Below are 20,449 nucleotides of genomic sequence, written 5' to 3' on the forward strand. Positions count from 1 at the left end.
GCATGCACATGTGCACTACATATACTCAGGCACATACACTTACATAAAAGGAGATTTTTTTTGTTTGCCGTCCTCCCCCCACCCCCCAACAGGGTTTCTCTGTGTAATCCTGGCTGTCCTGAAACTCACTCTGGAGACTAGACTAGTCTCAAATTCAGAGATCTACCTGCCTCTGCCTCCCCAGTGCTGGGACTAAAGCCAAGCATCACTTCACCCAGCAAAGAATATTCTTTTTTTTTTTTTTTTTATTTAAGTGTTGCTTATGAAAGCAAGTAAAAAAAAAAAGAAAATGAAAATAATATTTAACAAGAGATAGTAATGTTACATAAAAGATAAGATATAGCCAGGTGGTGGCACACGCCTTTAATCCTAGCACTCAGAGGCAGAGGCAGGAGGATTTCTGAGTTCAGGGACAGCCTGGTCTACCGAGTGAGTTCCAGGAAGCCAAGACTGTTACCAGAGAAACCCTGTCTTGAAAAACTAACAAACAAACAAACAAAAACAAACAAACAATAATATATAATGGGAGTTAAGCAATTACTCTTTTCCCCCAGTGCTAGAGATTGCATACAGAGCTTTATGCATGCCAAGCTGGTCCTACACCCCAGCTCTGTTCTGTAAACATGGAGGGACAAGGCACCAGCCAGTCAGTTCAGCTGGGAAAAGTGCTTGCCACCAAGGCTAAAGACTGGAGTTCCATTCCTGGGACTCACCTAGAGACAGAGGAAACCAACATCTTCAAATTGTCTTCTAACCTCCACACAAGTATCATGACATATATGCCCCAACTCCACAAATAATTTCAAGGGAAGTGCTAGATGTGTGTAATCCTATTTTTTGAGGGTCAGAGGCAGAGGGATTAAGAGTTCAACCTACTCAACAAAACAGGCCCTGTCTCAATAAAATGGGGAGGTGGACACCAAAAATTGAGTGAAGAATCTGTTAAGAAAAGTGTAAAGTGTGTGTTCTGAATAGGGTGAATTTTGGTTTTTAAAGTATGCAGAGAGAAAGGACTAGAGGATATAATAACCTTGTGCATCAGATGGCAGGACTGGGCTTCATTTTCAGAGTTTTTAGTATTTACAAAGTGTGTATTAGCATTAGAAAAGAAGTATTACTTTAAAAAACATTACCAGTTTCCTAACATGAAAAATGCAGTGATGGGGGCCCATGCCTCATCTGTCACTTCTTTGGGGTCTCAGCTTCCTCATCTATAAAATGGAGCCCTTAACCACAAGATGCCTCTCTATTAAAAAAATTCAAATCGCTGGGTGGTGGTAGCCCACGCCTTTGATCCCAGCACTTGGGAGGCAGAAGCAGAGGCAGGTGGATTTCAGTGAGTTTAAGGCCAGCCTGGTCTACAAAGTGAGTTTCAGGACAGCCAGTACAGAGAAACCCTGTCTTGAAAAACAAAAAACAGACAAACAAAAAAAAGAAAAGAAAAGAAAAAAGAAAAATTCAAATCAATCCTATAGGGATACCTAAGTTTAGTAAACTGTGTTTCTCTTCTGGAAAAAGCCCGAGCTACAGAAGATTTTTCTACAGCAGGATCCTAAGGGGAGGGAGGAATGGGAATTCCTCTTTGGCAAGGAAGACATCAAGGGCCTTATGGGAAGATCTGCAGGAGGGGAAAATGTGGTAGAGGTATCTGAGGACTCACAAGATTGGTACCACCTGGAGATGCCGGAAGCGGGAAGGACGAAAACTGGGAAGAATGGAGTACCCCTCCCCCAGGCCCCAGTAGGGGCTCAAGAGTATTTCCCAAATGGGTGCATATATCACCAGCAAAAACCTCAATTTACTTACCTGTGAGATGACGTATTAGGACGACAAAGCTGTCAGGGAGGTCGGCCACAGCTCAGCCCTCACGCGTGATGGAGCTAACTGTATTTGGCAGGTCGGCGCAGGGAAATTCTCAGGGTCTAAGCCACTGCCCAGGGTCAAGGTTCCTAACTGGTACAGGGGTGCAAACCAAGGCTTTTCATGTCCACCGCCTCTGAGCGCGGGCTCCCGCCCCAAATCCCGATACTAAGACCCCAGTTCCATACGTTAAGTCGGGGCAGCAGATCGCACCCGGGGACGCCTGACCCGGGCCAGCTCCCCTCCCCTCTCAGCTCTGGCTGCTGAAGCATGATCGGGGCGGGGGTGGGGGGCACAGGAAAGGACCCCAAGGCTCCGGCGGCTCCGCAGGGCCGTCAGGGCCACGGCTCTCCCAGTGCAACTTCAGGTAGGGGCGGGTTTTTTACTAGCTGCAGAATAGCAGACGGTCCTGGTCAGTATGTACACCGCCGGGGGGAAAAATCCGACCCTAAGGCCGCGCCCCGGCCACCGCGGGGTGGGAGTCTGGGTGACCCCGCCCTAGGCGTCAGCCCGCTCTTCCCTCCCCCACCCCAGGGGTTCGGAATTGGAGCGGAAAAAGAGCGAGACGTGAGGAGTCTTAAAAGTGGGGTGGAGGTAACGAACGGAACCTTCTAGGTCATCCGAGGTACCTCTTCCTGTAGGTGAAAACGAGTAGGCTCCCTAACCCTCCTCTTAGAGTTGGGGAGGTGAAGGGGGGAGACTTGGTAGTCTAATTCCCAACCCTCGGGGCTGGACGCCTCGGGCCAGAGAGGGGAAGTGATTTCCTCAAGGTCACTCAGCAGAACCACTCGGTGCCTTGCTCAAGATCAGGTGTTTGCCGCCCTCCCCCTTCCCCGCCTTCCCCCCCCTAGAACCCGGCCCTCCGCCGCCGCCGCGCGCGCGAGGGGAACGCGCCGGGCTGGACCCCCACGGGAATGTGTGTGTGTGTGTGTGTGTGTGTGTGTGTGTGTGCGTGTGTGTATGTGTGCGCCCATGACAGCTTCCAACCCCACGTCAGGGTTTGAAACCCAGGAGCACCGCCGCCTTTGGCTGGGGATGCAGCGTGCCGGGCACCTCCCGCGCCACCCAACCCCGCGCGGCTCCTTTAAGAAAAGTTCTCTGGAAGAGTTCATCAAAGTTTAAAAACTCGCCTCGGAGAAGGGGACGGCGGCGGGGTGGTGGGGGTGGCGGCGGCGAGAGCCGGGTGCGGGAGAGAGGAAGGGAGAGGGGGGGTCGGCCGGCCGAGGAAGCGGCGAGGGGAAACCGCCCGCCCGCCCGCCGGAGCTCGGAGAGGCAGGGAGGCCGGAGCGCGGCGGCCGGGGCCGGGGCCGGGGCGAGCCCGCAGTGGGCTGCGGGGATTGGCTGCGCGTTCCCCCGGAGACCGCGGGGCGGGGGCGGGGCGGGCCGGGCCCCAGCTGAGGCCGGTTCCGGCGCCCGCCCCCTCCCCCGGCGCCCGCCCCCCGCCGCCGCCGCCGCTGCCGCCGCCGCCGCGGGCGCACTCGCGGGCCGCAGTGAAAAGCCGGAGGCGGCGGCCGCTCGGGCTGCGCACGGGTTCCCGGTGCCTTCCCCTCCGCTTCGGCCGCCTCCCGCACCCTCCAAACTTCATGTGACCCCCCCCTTCCTCCTCCTCCTCCCTTTCTCCTTAGCTGGACGCCGCAGCCCTCCGTCTCCGCACGAGCCCGCACGCTCCTCGGGGGGCGCACCGCTCGCCGCGCCCCTGCCCACTTCGGGGCCCCGCGGTCCCGCTCCCCACGCTCCCTCCCCCTCACCATGAGCAGCGTGAAGCCGGACGTCGAGCACTGCACCGGCACGGGCCCCAGCGGCCCGCCGCTGGAGGAGGAGGTGGGTGTGCGGCCGCCGGCCGGGACTGGGCGCGCGTGAGGTGCACGCGGAGGCAGGGTGGGCGCGGGAGGAGGGCACGCGGGGCCCGGGGCGGCGCGAGGCCGTGCGGGCCACCGCTCCCGGCGCCTTCCCGCCGCTGCCCTTCGCCCCCGGGGAGGGCCAACTCCGGTCCCGCTGGCGGGGGCGTGCGGCCTGGACCGGCCCGGCGGGCGCCGGCATTGTCTTGCCCGCCCTCCCGGGCTCGAGGAAGGGCGCTGCGCGCGTCGGCCGCCATCCGGGTGGCCCCGTGGTGGGCTCGCGGGGGGCCCGCACGGGTCCTCCGCCCGCTGCCCGCGTTCCCCACGCCGGGTCCTCGCTGGAGGCTTGGCGCGCGCGCTTCGGCCGAGGAGCGCCTCATGGGTGGCCTGGACCCCCCCGCCGCCCCATCCCCGGGTGGAAGGAGCTGAGAAGGGGTTATTGAGGTGGGCATGCGGGAGACGTGCTCGTCCTTCAGTCTTTCCCACCCTGACCCCTCCCCGTGACCTTGGAGGCCGGGCCAGCTGCCCTGCGCCTAGGTTCTCGAGAGCTGTAGTCTTAGTGGGCAGGCGGCCGGGCGGGCGGGCTTGCCTCGCCTCCAAGTTAACTTGGGTTTCTGCAGAGATGAGCCGGCAATTTAATTAATTACAGTCAGGAAAGAGAGAACTTGGAAACACCAAGTCTCCCCTGTTCTCGCCCTTTGACCTAGTAGCCAAGCCGGGACCCCAAACTGTCCTGGGTGGGATCCTTGAAAGAGAGGTGACATCATCTTGTCCAGCCGCCCTGTGCTGAAAAGAAGGGGTAGTGAGACCGCGTCGAGGACCCACCAGCGCCTGTCGGTTTCATGGGCTGGTGAGGGCGACGCACATGTGGGGGATAAAAACTTTAAAGATGCCTGCGCATGGAGGCTAGGCAGGCAGGCAGGCAGAATTAGCCAGGCTTCTGGGCTCCTAAGGAGCTCCTTTGGCTGTGCTGTGTCACTCGGGGCTGAGAGACCCTTCCTGCCCCGCCCTGGCATGCTCTCGCCCAGGAAACCAAGGGTCAGTTATCCAGCCCTAGCGCCCTTCCCTTTGGTCTGGGGTAGAAACCGCAGAAGAGGCCCTCATGTTTCTTGCTGGTTGTGCTATGGTTTGCCACCGAATGGCCTCCTGTTGGGCAGCAGAGGCCTGCATCCAGCCTCAGTGCACCAGGGACCTGATGTCTTGATGGTCCAGTTTTGGATCCTGCTCTGGGCACACGGAGGCAGAGAATTACATGCAAGGATTCACTTCACTCAAGCGATGGGAACGGAGGGTCTGGCATCTCTCTGGCTAGAGTAGCAGGAGTGGCGGCTGGTTTTGGTTTCTGTTAGCTTTGGCCTCTGGACCTTAGTGTCTGCAGGACCCCATCCTCAGCTACCTGAATTTTAGAATCTCCCGTGAGAATTGGGGGAGTGCTGAGTGCTGAGTGTTGTTAGCTGGTGTGTCTGTGATCTCAGCTTGTTTTCTCATCCCTTGTGCTGAAATTGGGATGGGGGGCAGTGGTTCCTCAAGTTGTGCAAGGATCGACCCCAGTCTTGCATCTCTTAAAAGGCTGGCCTTCATCAGGGACTTCATACTGGAACTCTGACCAGATCCTCAGACCCCACGGTTCTGGCTGGGAATTAAACGTTGGCCACACTGAAGAGTTGGAAGAAGTGTGTGGGCCTTGTCTACTTTTTCGTTTGTTTTGTTTTGTTTGCGAGACAGGGTTTCTCTGTGTAGACCCTAATGCCCTGGAACTCAGTCTGTAGACCAGGCTGGCTTCGAACTCAAAGAGATCCTCCTGCCTCTGTGTCCTGAGTGCTGGGATTAAAGGCTTGGGCCACCACCACCTTGGTGCCTTGGCTGCTTTTCAAAATTCCCTTTCTGGGAAAGAGGCTATTCAAAAAGTAGAGTCACCACTTTTCCTATGGGCCTTGGGGTATGCTATAGCCTTGATGATTCAGAGTCTTGTAGTGGTACCAGCAGAGGGACATGGGCTTGGATTTAGTGTTTAGCAGAGTTCTGGTGGTCAGCAGGTCCTCATTTGGGTAGCACATACACTAAAATTAGAATAATAAAGGGCCGATTAGCATGGCTCTGTTGAAGAAGAAATGAAATCTCATGAAGCATTTCATATTTTAAAATAAAATAGAACTGGTGAAATGGCTCACTGGGTAAGGCGTTGGCTACCAAGCCGGATTACCTGGTCCTTGGGATCTACATGGTGGAGAGAGAGAATGGATTCCTGGAAGTTGTCCTCTAGTCTCGACATATGCACCCTGACAGTCATTCTCCACCACCACATAACAACCATTAAAATATGATTGAAAAATTTTAAATAAGAAAACTGGGGGCTTGGTGATCTCTTGGTGTCCAGTTCAGTTCCAGTCTCCCTTCCTTCAGCAGCATTCTGGCCAGTAGCCCAGGAACTCTCAGCTCTGTCTCCTTTTGGTTGCTTGGGGGAAACTAGTCTGCTTTAGTTTAGAGGGTCCCAGGCAGTCAGTTTTACAATCCCTAAGAACCATCATCCAGATAATGCTGTTAACATTGGTGATTTGCTGCTGTGGCTGAAACTGGCTCTTCCTAATCATCTATTGATTAGCTATAACAAGCCTAGAGAAGTAAAAGCTACTGTCCTTTTAACATCTCATTTCCTAAGGGTACCAGGTTGCAGGAGAATGATGCATTTCCTCAGTGCTAGGAGGAATCCCTTACTTTGAACTGCCTCTTACAGTCAGTCAGGTTTCCCTGCTTGCTTCTTGCTCTACCCAAGGAGCTTCATCCATATTGTGAGCATCAGGTTCCTTCTCTGGGATTCAGATGAAAGGTTGCAGGTGGGGGCGGGTTGTGTGTGTGAGGAGGACTTGCCTGGCAGTGGTGGTATGTCTAATCCAGTGGCACCACAGTGACACCATGAAGTTAGAGGTTAGCTCTCCCTGAGATGAGGATGAGTGGAGTAGGAGGTTGTGTAGTGGGTGGAAAGGGCATTCCAAAAAGTATGGCGTAGGTCAAAGGATGATTCCCAAGACAGAGACAGGAGAATCCTAGGTTCAAGGCTAACTTGGCTACGTAGTGAGGCTGTATTTCAAAAGCAAAGCTGGGGAGCAGGGTCTCATGGGTTATGAGACCTCATGGTTTATTTCGGTAACTACCAGGAGTTTGCTATGTGGAGAAATAGCAAACGCCACATCATGAAAAGCCTGAGAGCATGTGAAGGAGGGAGGAAGCTGCCATTTTCTTGCACTTGAGCAGATGTGTTAAAAGCTTTGATATCCTTTGGAGGCTAAAGAGGACAGTGAGGAATTAAGGGGAGAAGCTGAAGTTACTGTTTGGTCTAAGGCTATATCCTCTTCCAGGTGGGCCTTGATGGAGTACCAGATAGTGTCACATAGACTCTGAAAATCCTGCTTAGATTCTAGTGATTCTACTGGATAATCCTAGTGATTGTCCTGGATGGCTAGGTATTAGTGTCTCTGGAGAGCATTGTGTGTGGTGTTTATATATTGAGAGGATCTTGCTACATTGCCCAGGCTGGCTTAGCATGCTAGGCTGACCTGAAACAATGTAGCTCAGTCCTCATGACCTCAAATTCTTGAACCTCCTGCCTCAGCCTTCTAAAAACTGGGATTTCAGATATGTGCTGCTACACTCAGTGTTGCTGAAAACTACTTTATTGCAGTATGATTGACACTGATAAAGCTACATTTATCCAACATGTAATTTGATGAGTTTGGAGACTTGGCTATAGTTACTTTTTGTATTTGTTTTGTTTTAAGGATTGATAACAAGGCATCACCTATGCTAAGCAAGGGGTTTGTCACTGAGTTGCATCCCAGTCCCTACAGTAATTTTGTTTTTAATAGCCCTGGCTGGCCTAGAACTTGGCCTGCCTCTGCCTCCCAGGTGCTGGGATTAATCTATAGTACTTTTTAATTAGGAAGCATCCTTAGGTCATTGAAGTATAATATTTGGATTCCTGAGTTGAGGATATAAGTTTCTAAGACTTTAAAGATGTTTGTTCATAAGACAGGTTCTCATTATCTAACCCTGGATGACCTGAAACTAACAGAGATCCTCCTCCTCCTCTTCCTCCTTCTCCTTCCCCAATGCTGGAATTAAAGGCATGTGCCAATCACTCCCAGCTTGTAAAAAGTTTTATGTTAACCTAGTTATAAACTGTAGAATGTCAGGAGTTAATGATGGTCAAGGTATCTACAATTGAACCTATGGTTGCTACCTTCCTTTCCCATAATGGCTGGGGTGTCAGAGGATGTCAGGAAACAGGTCCCTGACACCTCTTAGAAGTTAGAGCTTAATCTTCCTCTCTGAGGTGTGGGTAAGTAGGAGGGTATTAGGCCTGCAGGGATGGACAGGTGAAGGTTAGTCTAAATCAGCAGTTCTCAAATGGTGGGTCATGACCCCTTTGGGGTTGCATGTCAGATATTTACATTGTGATTCATAACAGTAGCAAGTTACAGTTATGAAGTAGCAATAGAAATATTTCTTGGTTGTGGGGGGTCACCACAACATGAGGGACTGAACTGTATTAAAGGGTTGCAGCATCAGGAAGGTTGAGAACTGTTGGTCTAAAGGAATTCTTCTGTTAAGTGTGTGGCTTGGCATCTCCCCCCCCCCAATTTATGTTTTAGTTATGTATATAGTATATGTGTGGTCATTGTATGTGAGTACAGTGCCCATGTCGGCCAGGAGGGGGCATCAGATCCTCTGGACTGCAATTACAGGTGGGTTCAGGGAATTGAACTTAGGTATCATGCAGGCTCAGTAAGGGCTCTTAACAGTTGCGCCATCACTCCGGGCCCCCCATCTCCCCTTTTCTTTTCTCTGACATCAGAAACATTTGAAAGATATTCATGATGGTTCATGCATGTAATTCCAGCTCTTAAGAAGTAGAGACAGGAAGACTGTCTCAAGTTCAAGGCCAGCTACATAAGGATTTCTAAGCCAGTGAGGGCTACAGAGCAAGAGCCTGCCTCAGTACACACACCAAAGGCAAACAAAGCTAGATGTGGTGTTGAATGCTTCAAATCTCAGCGTTTGGGACGGGAACAAGAGGGATGGGAGTTAAGGTCATTGGCTATATTGTAAGTTGGTGTCCTGGTCAGTGTTCCCCTGCCGTGAAGAGGCACTGTGACCAAGGCAACTCATATAAAAGAAAAAAGTGAAAGCATTTAACTAGGGGCTTGCTTGCAGTTTAGGAGGTTTAGTCCATTATCATCATAATGGGAAGCATGGCAGCAAGGTGGGGAGGAAGGGAGGGAGGGAGGGATTGAGTTTGGCATGGCTTTTGAAATCTCAAAGCCCACCCCCAGTCACACACTTCCTCCAACCAGGCCACACCTCCTAATCCTTTCAAATAGTGCCACTCCCTGGTGACTAAGTATTCAAATATATGAGCCTATGGGGACCATTCTTTTTCAGACCACCACAGTTGGATTATCTTGGGCTACTGAGACCCTTTCTTCCCACAAAAGACCAGGCATGGTGGCCCACACCTTTTAATCCCAGTACTTGGGAGGCAAAGGCAGGCAGATAGCCTCTTCTATACAGCAAGTTCCAGGGCTACACAGAGAAAACAAAAAACAAAGAACCCCTGCCCCCAAACAACAAGACAACCTCCTCCCCCAACAACAACACATTTAAAAGACGGTGGGACATCTTGGTGCTTGTTGGCAAGCTTTTCAGTATGAGGGAAGGAAGTCTTCTATACTTGCAGGCACTTACCTAGGCGTGACCCAGGCAAGTGGACCCAGGAGGATTCTGTGAGGAGGTCAGTCTCCTCTCCTGTCTAGGGGCTGTTGTGAATGTGTCTGTCTTCTCAGCTCAGAGAGGGAGATAGTTAGGAGTAAGCCTGTCTGCAGTGTGTGTGTGTCCCGGGCATTGTGCTGAGTATCTCTCCATCTTAATTCCTGCTTTCACAATAGCACTGCCAAGTCCTTACATTATCACTTTTATAAAAGAGGAAACCGAGCTGAGAGGTTTGCTTTCACAGGGCTGTTAAGTGGTGAGTCTAGAGTTAGTGCTTAACCACATATTGTACCTCTTCTGCTTTACATTAGAGCTGGTGAGGTGGGGTGGGGAAGAGCAGAAAAGGTGTCTGTAATCAGTTGCTGTTTTTCCTGGTGCTGGTGATCAAACCCAGAGCTTTGTACTTGCCAATCAGATATCCTGTGTCTGAGCATCTACCCTTGCGGCCCCCCAAAAAGAAAAAAAAAATTTTTTTGTTTTGTTTCGAGACAGGGTCTTTGCCTTAGTAATACTAGAACTTGTTAAGTAGACCAGGCTGGCCTCAAACTCACGGAGATCTGCTTGCCTTTGCTCTGGAGTGCTGGATTTAAATCATCATCATGCAACCACAAATTTTGAGGGTTGTGCTCTGGGTCATGTTTGTGTCCCAAAAGTAGAGGGACCTAATGAATGAGTCCAGGCCGTTTGTTCTTGGTTTGGTGGCAACCTAAGACTGGTCGGCAGTGGAAGGTGAGGGATCAGCTCCAGCCGAAAGATTGATTTTGTCATACATGTTTAGAATTGCCATAGTCTGGGAGTAATGAAAACGACTCAGTTATATTTTAAAGTCTCTACAGGAGTCATAACCCTTAGTCATTCAGACATGGGACTCCCTTGCCACAGACTGCTGTGTGCATCTTAATTAAAGAAATGAATGGTCTGGCTCTCAAGTGACTGCTGCCATCATAGAGATATTCAAACTGAAAGAAAAAAAAAACCCACATGATCATCTCATTAGATGCTGAAAAAGCCTTTGACAAAATCCAACACCCCTTCATGATAAAGGTCTTAGAGAGATCAGGAATACAAGGAACATACCTAAACATAATAAAGGCAATTTACAGCAAGCCAAAAGCCACCATCAAATTAAACGGAGAGAAACTCAAAGCGATTCCACTAAAATCAGGAACAAGACAAGGCTGTCCACTCTCCTCATATTTATTCAATATAGTACTTGAAGTTCTAGCTAGAGCAATAAGACAACAAAAGGAGATCAAGGGGATACAAATTGGAAAGGAAGAAGTCAAACTTTCACTATTTGCAGATGATATGATAGTATACATAAGTGACCCCAAAAATTCTACCAAGGAACTCCTGCAGCTGATAACACGCCTTCAGTAAAGTGGCAGGATACCCCATTTAGTGTTTGAAAATGCTGGCTTCCTCCACCTTCTGGGTTGGTGTTGCTAAGTTCCATAAGTAGGGCCACAGCATGGATGGAAGATTCCGCCTTTTCTTTGTTTTAAGCCACTTATCCCATTGGGTCCTGGACCAATAGAGAGGGAGGAGGCAGTCCCTGATTCAAAGCCATCCAGAACGGAGCTGAATTGCTGTGTGGTGGCGTGGCGTGGCCTGCCCTGCCGTTGCTTGCTTCTGTTCTGCTATTGGTCATAAGCACTAGCCACATTGAGCTCCATGTCAGCTCTCCACGATCTGACTATGGCCACCCCTTGCCGTATGGATGCTTAGTCACCAGGGAGTGGAACTCTTTGATAGGATTAGAAGGATTAGGAGGTGGCTTTATTGGAGGAAGTGTGTCACTAGGGGTGGGCTTTGAGGTTTCAAAAGCCCGCATCCGGCCCAGTGTTTCTTTCTCTCTATTGACCTGCGGATCAGAATGTAGCTCTCAGCAACTACCCCATGTCATGTGTGTTGCCATGCTCCTGCCATGATCCATGATCATGGACCAAACCTCTGAAACTGCCAGCCAGCCCCAATTCAGTGTCTTCTTTTGTAAGAGCGCCTTGGTCATGGTGTCTCTTCACAGCCGTAGAACAGTGGCTGAGCCGCTAGGCATATAGGCGAGTGATAGATCATGGTAGCTGATCACACAGCAGCAGCGGGAGTGGGGCGGTAGGTGGACTTGGGAGACCTCCTTTAATGCCCAGGGAGCCTTGCCTCTGGCTGTGGCCTCTGGTTTTGCCTGGGGCCACATGGCATTCAGGACCCATTGCATCTGTCTCCAGCATCCTGCTGTGGCACCCACTCTGCACAGCGTGGCACTTCATGTCAGCTCTAGTTTTCTGAATGAGACATAGGTCAGTGCACATGACAGGCTTTGACTGATTGTGTTCATAAAACATGAAGCCTTCTCTCCTGAGGCCAGGGCTGGCTTAGAGGATGAAGTCTGAAGCCTTACATAGTACTTTATACACGACCAGCTGTGTTTCTCCCCTTAGATAACTTGCTGTCACCTTAGCTGGATTGTCCCTGGTCCCTGCCCTTCCCACTCTATGTAGTCAATATTCTAGGGTATGTTTTACAGCCTAGAGGGGAAGAGCCCCAAAATGTCCAGGCAACTCTAGGCCACAGGCCATCTAATCCCTGAGCTGGTTTGTCTGAAAAATGGGGGCCAGTACCTATTTCACCTGCTACATCAAAAGGGGCGTCAGGCTCACAAGCCAGTGTGGATGGTTCATATGGATGGGTATAACCACAAAGTGTGGGTCGGAATACACCCTCACAGCCAGCCTCTGAGGACATGTAATCGGGGGCTGGAGTTTGCGGGGCGGTCAGAATGATAGGGCAGACACGGAGGCCTCGGTCTTTCCACCAGGGCTGATTTAGTGATGGTCACTGACAGCTGTGGGATGAAGTGCCTGGAGAAGATCTGGTTAGTGAGTTAGGGAGCCCCTGAGCCACCCCAGAGCTCCATAGGAAGCAGAGGAAGCATGTTCTCAGAGCACTGGGCTCCAGGGAGCCTGTGTCTCTAGGTTCACAGCCACTGCCTACCGCTGTATACTGCTCACTCTTTTCCTTGCGTCCTCTCTTAGTGCCTTATAAGTCCTGGGTCTGCGGGCCATGTTGCTACATTCCATCCACCCCGCGTCAAGTGGCCCCACTCAGGGCCTTCTTTCCCTGGGAGGGGTGAGAGTAGCTGCTGTGCCAAGCCCAAGCCTGGGACCTAAGCAGAATCCTACTCGACCCTGGAGCACAGCAAAGGAAAAAAATTCTGGCCACTGAGGTCAGGGTGTGGCTGCCCTGAGGTGTCCACCAGGCAGCCTCAGCACTGGCCCAGCAGTGACCCCCTCCCCTCGCAGCCCTGGGCCCAGCGTGGCCTGAAGTCCCACCGCCTGGCTTTTGCCTTATTCTCAGTTTTGCCTTCTCTGTCCCTTTGTACAGCACCCCCTTTGCTTTCCTGTGGGCAGGTGGAAGCACTGAGGCTCTCAGGAGAGGAATAAAGGCAATGCTTGCATCTTACCCTGGGTTTGTTTGTGTTTGGAGATAGTCTCTCTGTGTAAGGCTGGAGCTCACTGTGTATCCCAGGGTGGCCTGGACCTCACAGAGATCCACCTGCCTCTGCTTCCTGAGTGCTGGGGTTCAAGGCCTGTGCCACCATGCCCAGCCCTTACCCTGAGTCTTTTTTTTTTTGGTTTTTTTTGGTTTTTTCGAGACAGGGTTTCTCTGTGTAGCTTTGCGCCTTTCCTGGAACTCACTTGGTAGACCAGGCTGGCCTCGAACTCACAGAGATCCACCTGGCTCTGCCTCCCGAGTGCTGGGATTAAAGGCGTGCGCCACCACCGCCCGGCTCTTACCCTGAGTCTTAATCGCCTTCTCTCCCTTCCGTTATGAGAGGAGTCGGCAGTGATTCTTTTACTGTTCTTCTTACTGCGTTATGTGCAGTGCATAAACAAGGTCTGGTAATATGGGTTCAGTAGCATGTATCTGCTGTCCTAGTTGCTTTGAGAGGTTGAGGGCGAGAATCATTTAGATGGCTGAGTTCAGGGCCTGTGTGGGACAAATGGTGACAGACCATCTAGAAAGGAAAAAAGGGACAACTTTGGGTTTTTGGAATGTTGGAGTGAGGGAATGTTTGTAGCTGAGCTAGGAGGGAGGTCTGCAGCCACTTGTCCTAGCTGGTGAAACGGCCTGGGACTTCACCCTAGGCTTCTGATAATTCTTAGGGCTTTCCTTGCATGTCTGAGTCTGGTTGGCAGTTGCCTTCTGGTCAGGAGGGGAAGCCCAAGTCCAGTGTCTTGATTCTTCTCAGTGGAGTTGCTCCTGAGGTGATCACTTCACATCCAGGTATTAGAATGACATCTTTATAAGGTGTTGAGTGTTTTTGTTTTTGGAGGTGGCAATCTTGTCAATTTTACCTCCTACCCATTTGTCCATTTGTCCGTTCATTCATTTATTTATTTAAATGTGTGTGTGTGTGTGTGTGTGTGTGTGTGTGTGTGTGTGTGTGTGTGTGTGTGTATAGTTCTGGCTACCTTAGAACTTGATGTATAGACCATGCTGGCCTGGAACTCAAAGAGATCAGCCCACCTCTCCAATGCTGGGAACAAAGGTGTGTGCCTCCAAGCCCAGCTTTAGACTGTCTAAGAACTCCCAAGTGGGTCTCAAATTCTTTGACTGTCTTCCCGCCTCAGCTCCAGAGTGTTGGTATTATATGTGTGAGCTACCATGGCTGGCTGGCTTCTTTCACCTCTTTAAGCCAGATGTGCTTAGGACTAACCACAGCATCAAACCGCCCCCCATCAGTGTCCTGCAAGGTACTGTTACTCTCTTCTTTGGTCAGAAGTTGAGAGCTACTTGTCCCTGGGTGCCTCAGGCTGCTTCCCACTGGGGTCTAAGCAGACTGGCATAATACGATCAAGGTCTGGAAATGGGCATTTCCAGACTGATGAGCCAAGCACCCGGTGACCTTAAAGCTACTTTTCACATGTGCAGTGGTTGCTAGCAGCTCACTGGACCCCTGGGTCCTGGTTTTCTCATCTAAAAATACAGTATCTTCCAGCTCAAATATTCTTTATTTAGGTTACTGCTGAGGGCGAAGAGTGGGGGAAGGATGTGGGAAGGGCTTACAAGAGTCTTGTTTTTCCCAGTTTGGATTTCCCTCCTCTCCCCTCCCCCTTCTAAGTAGTGTTTTCCATCCAGATGACACTGGGAGCCCTAGCTCCAGCCGTGAGTAGGCGGAACTTGACGGAGTGGATGGTTCAGCAGCCTTCCCTTTCCAGTTGGAATTCTGACTTTTAGAGATGCTAAAAGACTTCTGGGGATAACTCAGTGGGGGAGCACTTGGTTAGCATGCACAAAGCCTCGGGTTCAATCCCTAGTACTGCAGATAGACCAAACAAACGAAAGAGATGTACGGAATAATTTTGTGTTTTTCTCTTACCATTTTTAAAATGATCTTTTAGTTTTTACTGTGTGTGTGTGTTGGGGGTTGGTGGTCACAACGTATGAAGCAATCAGAACAACTCTGGGAGTCACTTGCCTTTCCTTGTTGAGACAGAATTTTATTTCTCTTGTTTCTGTGGCACTTCATACATCAGGCGAGCTATCCCACAAGCTTCAGGACCATTTTCCTTACAATTTGCTGTAGTAGTTTTGGGATTAGTAATGCACACCACTGGGTCCTGGGGGTTGAATTTGGATCACTAGGCATGTGCCACCCTAGCATTTTTAACTGCTGAGCCCTCTTCCAGACCTTCTTCCTTTCCCTTTTTGGTTTCTTGAGGCAGGGTTTCTATGTAGTCCTAGCTGTCTTGGTTCTTTATGTAGACCAGAGTGGCCATAAACTCACAGAATTCCTCCTGCCTCTGCCCCCCATCCTCCAATGCTGAGATTGCTGATGTGGTGGCACAGCATGTTAGTCTCTTTTTATTTCCTGACTTTTTTGTTTGCTTGTTTTTCGAGACAGAGTTTCTCTGTATAACAGCCCTGACTGTCCTGGAACTCACTCTGCAGACCAGACTACCCTTGAACTCACAGAGATCCGTCTGCCTCTGCCTGCTGAGTGCTGAGATTAAAGTTATGTGCCACCATGCCAGCTTATTTCTTGACTTTTTTGAGTCACTGTCTTAGTATGTGGTCCAGGCTGACTTGGAGCCCACAACCTTCCCGATTTAGCCTCGTGTATACCACCACACCCAGCTCAAGATTGAATTAAAAAAAAAAAAAAAAAAAAAGACTTTTAGCAGGTGTGATGGCACACATCTGTCACCTGTAACTCCAGCACTCAGGAGATGGAGACAGGAAGACCAGGAGTTCAAGGTAATTCTCACCTACATAACAAGTTGGAGGCCAGCCTGGGATATATTAGAATTATATAAAATTATACTTACTTACATACATACATATATACATATATACATACATACATACATACATACATACATATACATACATACATACATATTCATACATATATAGAGAGGGGTTCTGCATAGTAACTCTGTGTGTGTGTAAATTTTATCTCGTTTGTTATTTTTTAAATTTTTTTTTTTTAAATTTACTTATTTATTATGTATACAGTGTTCTGCCTGCACACCAGAAGAGAGCACCAGATCTCATTACAGATGGTTGTGAGCCACCATGTGGTTGCTGGGAATTGAACTCAGGACCTCTGGAAGAACAACCAGTGCTCCTAACCTCTGAGCCATCTCTCCAGCTCCTCGTTTGTTATTTTTATTGTCAAGTCAAAGTGTTCCTGTGTGTGCCTTCTCCCTGAGTCCCAATCCTGGTGGCAAGGATTTATGCAGGGCAGACGGCTGCCCAGCGGATTGGTGGGTTTCTGAATTGCAGGCTAGCCCTGGTGTTCTTTAGCAACATTTTTAAGGAAGAAGGCTTGGTCCTCTACATAGCGATCCCTTGAATCCCAGGTCCTGTCTTGGCTTTACTAAGGTTGGGGTTTGAAGAAGGCTGTGGTTGTCCTTCAGAGTTAAAGGGTAAGAGGATTTAATGGCCGTGTGTGTCACATTGTTTTTGAAAGCAGTGTTTACTCTTTCCATCGATAATAAAATCTGGCATTTATGGAGCCCATCCTCTTAGCCACAGTAATTGAGCAGTGAGTGTTTAATGCTTGGTATGAAGGAGGTCTTTGTGAGGTGTAAAAAAGTTGTGTAGAAAAGAAGCTGAGTATACAGTTGGGAGGTGGAGGCAGGAGGTCAGGAGTTCAAGGTCATCTTCAACAAATAGGGAGGTGGAAGCCAATTTGGAGTCCATGGGACCCCATCTCAGAAAACAAACAGAAAAAAACAGGGAGACTAGGAATCCTCGGTGTCAGCTCTGTCCCTCTTTTACAGAAGAGGACACACACCTAGTGAGCAGCTCGGTTCCTATCATATTTCTGAGTATAGTTCCTCTAATGAAGGGGACTCCCCACCTCCCCTTTTAGGACCCTGTGTGAGCCCCTAAGAGGAGGGAGGTCTGAGCAGCTGCTGTTTGATTCTTGACCATCAGGCTGCCTCCAGTGTTTTGTCTGCATGTGCATTTGTATACAAGAAGAGGGGATACTGGGATCCCATGGGACTACAGTTAATAGAGATAGTAGTGAGCCACCATGTGGGTGCTGGGAACTGAACTCAGGACCTCTGGAAGAACAGCCAGTGCTCTTAACTGCTGAGCCATCTCTCTGGCCAGGGTGATCTCTCTAAACAACTGTTTGTTTGTCTGGAGGAAAACCTTCATTGACCTGAATGGGCTTGTTAGAGCCCTTCTAACTATTCTTCAGAAAGTGAACTGTAGCCAGACCTTTAGGAAGCATTTAGGAAGTCGAGGCAAGAGAATCAGAAATTTAAGGCCATACTGTATGATACCCTGCTTCTAGAAAAACAAACAAACAAACAAAACAAAAAATGTTGACATCTGGCCAGAAAGGCTACATACAACAGGAAGAAGACACCTTTGTCTAGGGTTAGACAGTGTGGTCAGGAATCTCCTTTTGTAACTGTGGTGGTGCACATTGTCAATCCCAGCACTCGGGAAGCAGAGGCAGGCAGATCTCTGAGTTTGAGGCCAGCCTGGTCTACAGAGCTAGTTTTAGGACAGCCAGGGCTACAGAGAAACCCTGTCTCAAAAAAAAAAAAAAAAAAAAAAAAAAAAAAAACCCAAACCAAACAAATCTTTTAAATTGCTTACCAAGAGGGGTAGTTTCCACCCTGAAGACCTTGCAGTAGGGAACTGCCTCTGTCCTGTGTCAGATATCGGCACTGACGGGAAAAAGGAGCTTAAGAGCACTTAGCCCTTCTCGAGAGTCCCAAGAAGTTGGCCAAGAAACGATAGCCTGTGGTGTGGACTTAGCAGGTGGAAGTCGGACTTCTCCACTGCCACACTCCCAGAGTCGAGGAGAAGAGCACTTTTGGGAGTCCCAAGGGCTTTGGGCAGAAATGAAGTTCTGGGGGGTGGGGCGGGTTGCTGGGTCCCTAGACTCAGCTGGGACCTCCAGTAAGGTCGGTCTCCTCTTGGCTGACGGAGAGGCTGGAGGACCTTCTCTGTAGTGTGGTGTATGGGCACACCATCCTGAACAGGTTCCACTAGGAGAGTTGTTTCTCAGTGTGCACCATCCAGGGGTTCTCCATCCATCTCTGTAGTCACCCTTCCACCAACTGCAAACTTATATTGTAGCTGTGCTGAGGATGTAACTATGCGTCTAGTTGTGCCTGCTCTTGTTTGCCTTGAAGGAGCCACTCTGCTTTTCTTTTCTTTTCTTTTCTTTTCTTTTCTTTTCTTTTCTTTTCTTTTCTTTTCTTTTCTTTTCTCTTCTTTTCTCTTTTCTTTTCTTTTCTCTTTTCTTTCCTTTCCTTTCCTTTCCTTTCCTTTCCTTTTCTTTCTTTCTCTCTTTCTCTTTCTCTCTCTCTCTCTCCCTCCCTCCCTCCCCCCTTCCTTCCTTCCTCCTTCCTTCTTTTTTTTTTATTGCCTTTTTTTGAGACAGTGTTTCTCTGTGTAGCCATGGCTGTCCTGGAACTCACTCTGTAGACCAGGCTGGCCTTGAATTCACAGAGATCCATCTATCTGCCTCTGCCTCCCAAGTGCTGGAATTAGCAGTTCGCCACCGCCGCCTGAAGGTGCCATTCTAAAAGTGATGTAGTTAATCTTTGCCTTTCGGGACAGAAAGGAGACAGTCCCTTGGTTGTGTTGCTGCTTCTCCAGAAGAGATGTGTGAGAGAGTCCCAAGAAAACAAGTGTGGTACCTTCTGCCCTCCTGGGGATGGTGTGAACCTACCCCTAATGCCGCCTTCAAATAATTTGAAGGGGTGTGCATGTGTGAGTGTGTTCGTTCGTGTTCACTTGTTATAAGACTATGGAATAGGTAGGGCATGAGTTCTTCAGTTGACCTTTTTTATTGTGGTATCAACTAGCTGTTAGTGCCAAATCCTGGTCTGTATGTCACGTCTCCTGATGGCCCAGTTTCCCTGAGGCTGGCACCAAAAAGTGTCATAGGAGGAATAGGTCATGATAGCCTGGGGTGCAGGAGTGGTTGGTTAGGCTGCATGTACTGAAGTATCCACACTGCCTTCAACAGCTCAATTGTCACACTCATTTCCCCTCATCTGTTAAGTGAAGAAGTTAAATTAGTGATCTCTTTGGTGCTTTAAACCTGGAGTATTTATTGCCTCCTCTGGAGAAGAGAGAAGCTAAAGATTCTGGTGACTGCCTAAGGCTAGTCATCTACCTACATTGCCAGCTCTAGACTGACCTGGGTCTGATCCAGCTTCACTAGACGACCTTGATAAACAGATGGCTCTTGGTAGCTCACAGGTAAGAGTTTGTGGAGGTAAATGATTTCATAGAGTAAGGGTAGCTCTTGGTCTCTGTGGTGGTTATCTGTGTTGTGTAGATTGAAACATTCACAAGGATGGAGCAGCTTTCCTAGGCTAAATAAAGTCTAAAGATAAGATGCAAACTCTCATCCAACTAGCTATAGCCTGCTGTCTTTGCTGTTTGTAGTACCATTTTTGCCTTGCTGGGCCACATCTGGTCTCTGGGTAAGTTTCTCTAGAGGAACTGAATATGGAAGAAGGGGAGAAGTCTTGAGTGACAGGACCTGAGTCAACGCTTTGGATGGTGCACAAGTTTTGAGACTTGTTTCTTGTCTCTAAGGCTTTGTGTAGTCAGGATGCCAGATCAGCTTAGACTTGTGGGAGTGATACAAGGCAAGGGTGCTAAGGACCATGGCAGGACTTCAGGGAAGGAATGGTGTGTGTGTGTGTGTGTGTGTGTGTGTGTGTGTGTGTGTGTGTGTGTAAACCCAGCCTAAAGGATGGATGATCTCTTGATAATAAGTAAGAAAAGGGCAGGATGAGAGGGAACAGCACAAGAAGTTACCATGAAATGGGGACCTGGATCGCATGGGGCTATGTAGGATCTGATGGTGGAAACAGGCCACTGGTGGGTTCCAGACACTGTTTTCTGTGTACTGTGTACTGTGTGCCAGCCTGTTGAGTTCATACTTCTCTCTACCTTTAGTCTGCTGGTTTTTGCTTTTCTTTTCTCATCACTCTGGCTTTCCTAACATCTGGAATAAGTAGCTTGGGAAGGAGACCCAGGTATATGGGCTAATAATGCAACTGCCCAAGTGGATTGCTGGTGGCACAGACAGCAGTCTGGGTATCTGGGTCTCACTCAACTCTGTTCCTTAGTGAACCAAGTTATATGCTTCATAAAAGTTAGCAAAGCTGATTGTGGTGGCACGAACCTAAAATCCCAATTCTTGGAGTGTACTGCTGTGAGTTCGAAGTCAAGCTGGGCTACACAGTGACTCCAAGGTCAGCCCAAGATACATATTGAAACCCTGTCTCGAAAACCAAAGACCAGTTATCGATCCTTTCTAACTTTCCTCTGAACAAAGGGGACAGAAGGATGTGATTGACTGGGGTGGATGCTCAGGTTATACTTCCTGTGACTTAGCCTCCCAAACTTGATTCTGCAAAGGGCCTGTGACCTGGCATATGGGACCAGTCACCTAATCTAGAACTGCTTTGTTTCTGTCAGGGTAATCA

At 49.5% G+C, this 20,449-nt stretch overlaps 1 protein-coding gene and 1 long non-coding RNA gene across 4 annotated transcripts in view; one reads left to right on the forward strand and one right to left on the reverse strand.

Annotated features, from left to right (window-relative positions):
• Positions 1 to 2,683, reverse strand: part of LOC121830883 (uncharacterized) — a 29,576-nt gene extending 26,893 nt beyond the window's left edge. For 2 of the 3 annotated variants that reach the window (XR_006074182.2, XR_006074183.2), the window contains exon 1: positions 1,807 to 2,683. This is a non-coding gene — a long non-coding RNA (uncharacterized LOC121830883). The remainder of the gene's footprint in view (positions 1 to 1,806) is intronic. The other variant, XR_013052794.1, reaches the window with a different exon arrangement.
• A 612-nt stretch (positions 2,684 to 3,295) lies between these two features.
• Positions 3,296 to 20,449, forward strand: part of Rbpms2 (RNA binding protein, mRNA processing factor 2) — a 33,791-nt gene continuing 16,637 nt past the window's right edge. Inside the window, exon 1 of the mRNA XM_076576528.1 lies at positions 3,296 to 3,681. Coding sequence (XP_076432643.1) covers positions 3,610 to 3,681 — 72 coding nt within the window. The 5' untranslated portion in view covers positions 3,296 to 3,609. The remainder of the gene's footprint in view (positions 3,682 to 20,449) is intronic.

This window comes from Peromyscus maniculatus, chromosome 7 (assembly GCF_049852395.1).
Source record: "Peromyscus maniculatus bairdii isolate BWxNUB_F1_BW_parent chromosome 7, HU_Pman_BW_mat_3.1, whole genome shotgun sequence".
Lineage (NCBI taxonomy): Eukaryota > Metazoa > Chordata > Mammalia > Rodentia > Cricetidae > Peromyscus > Peromyscus maniculatus.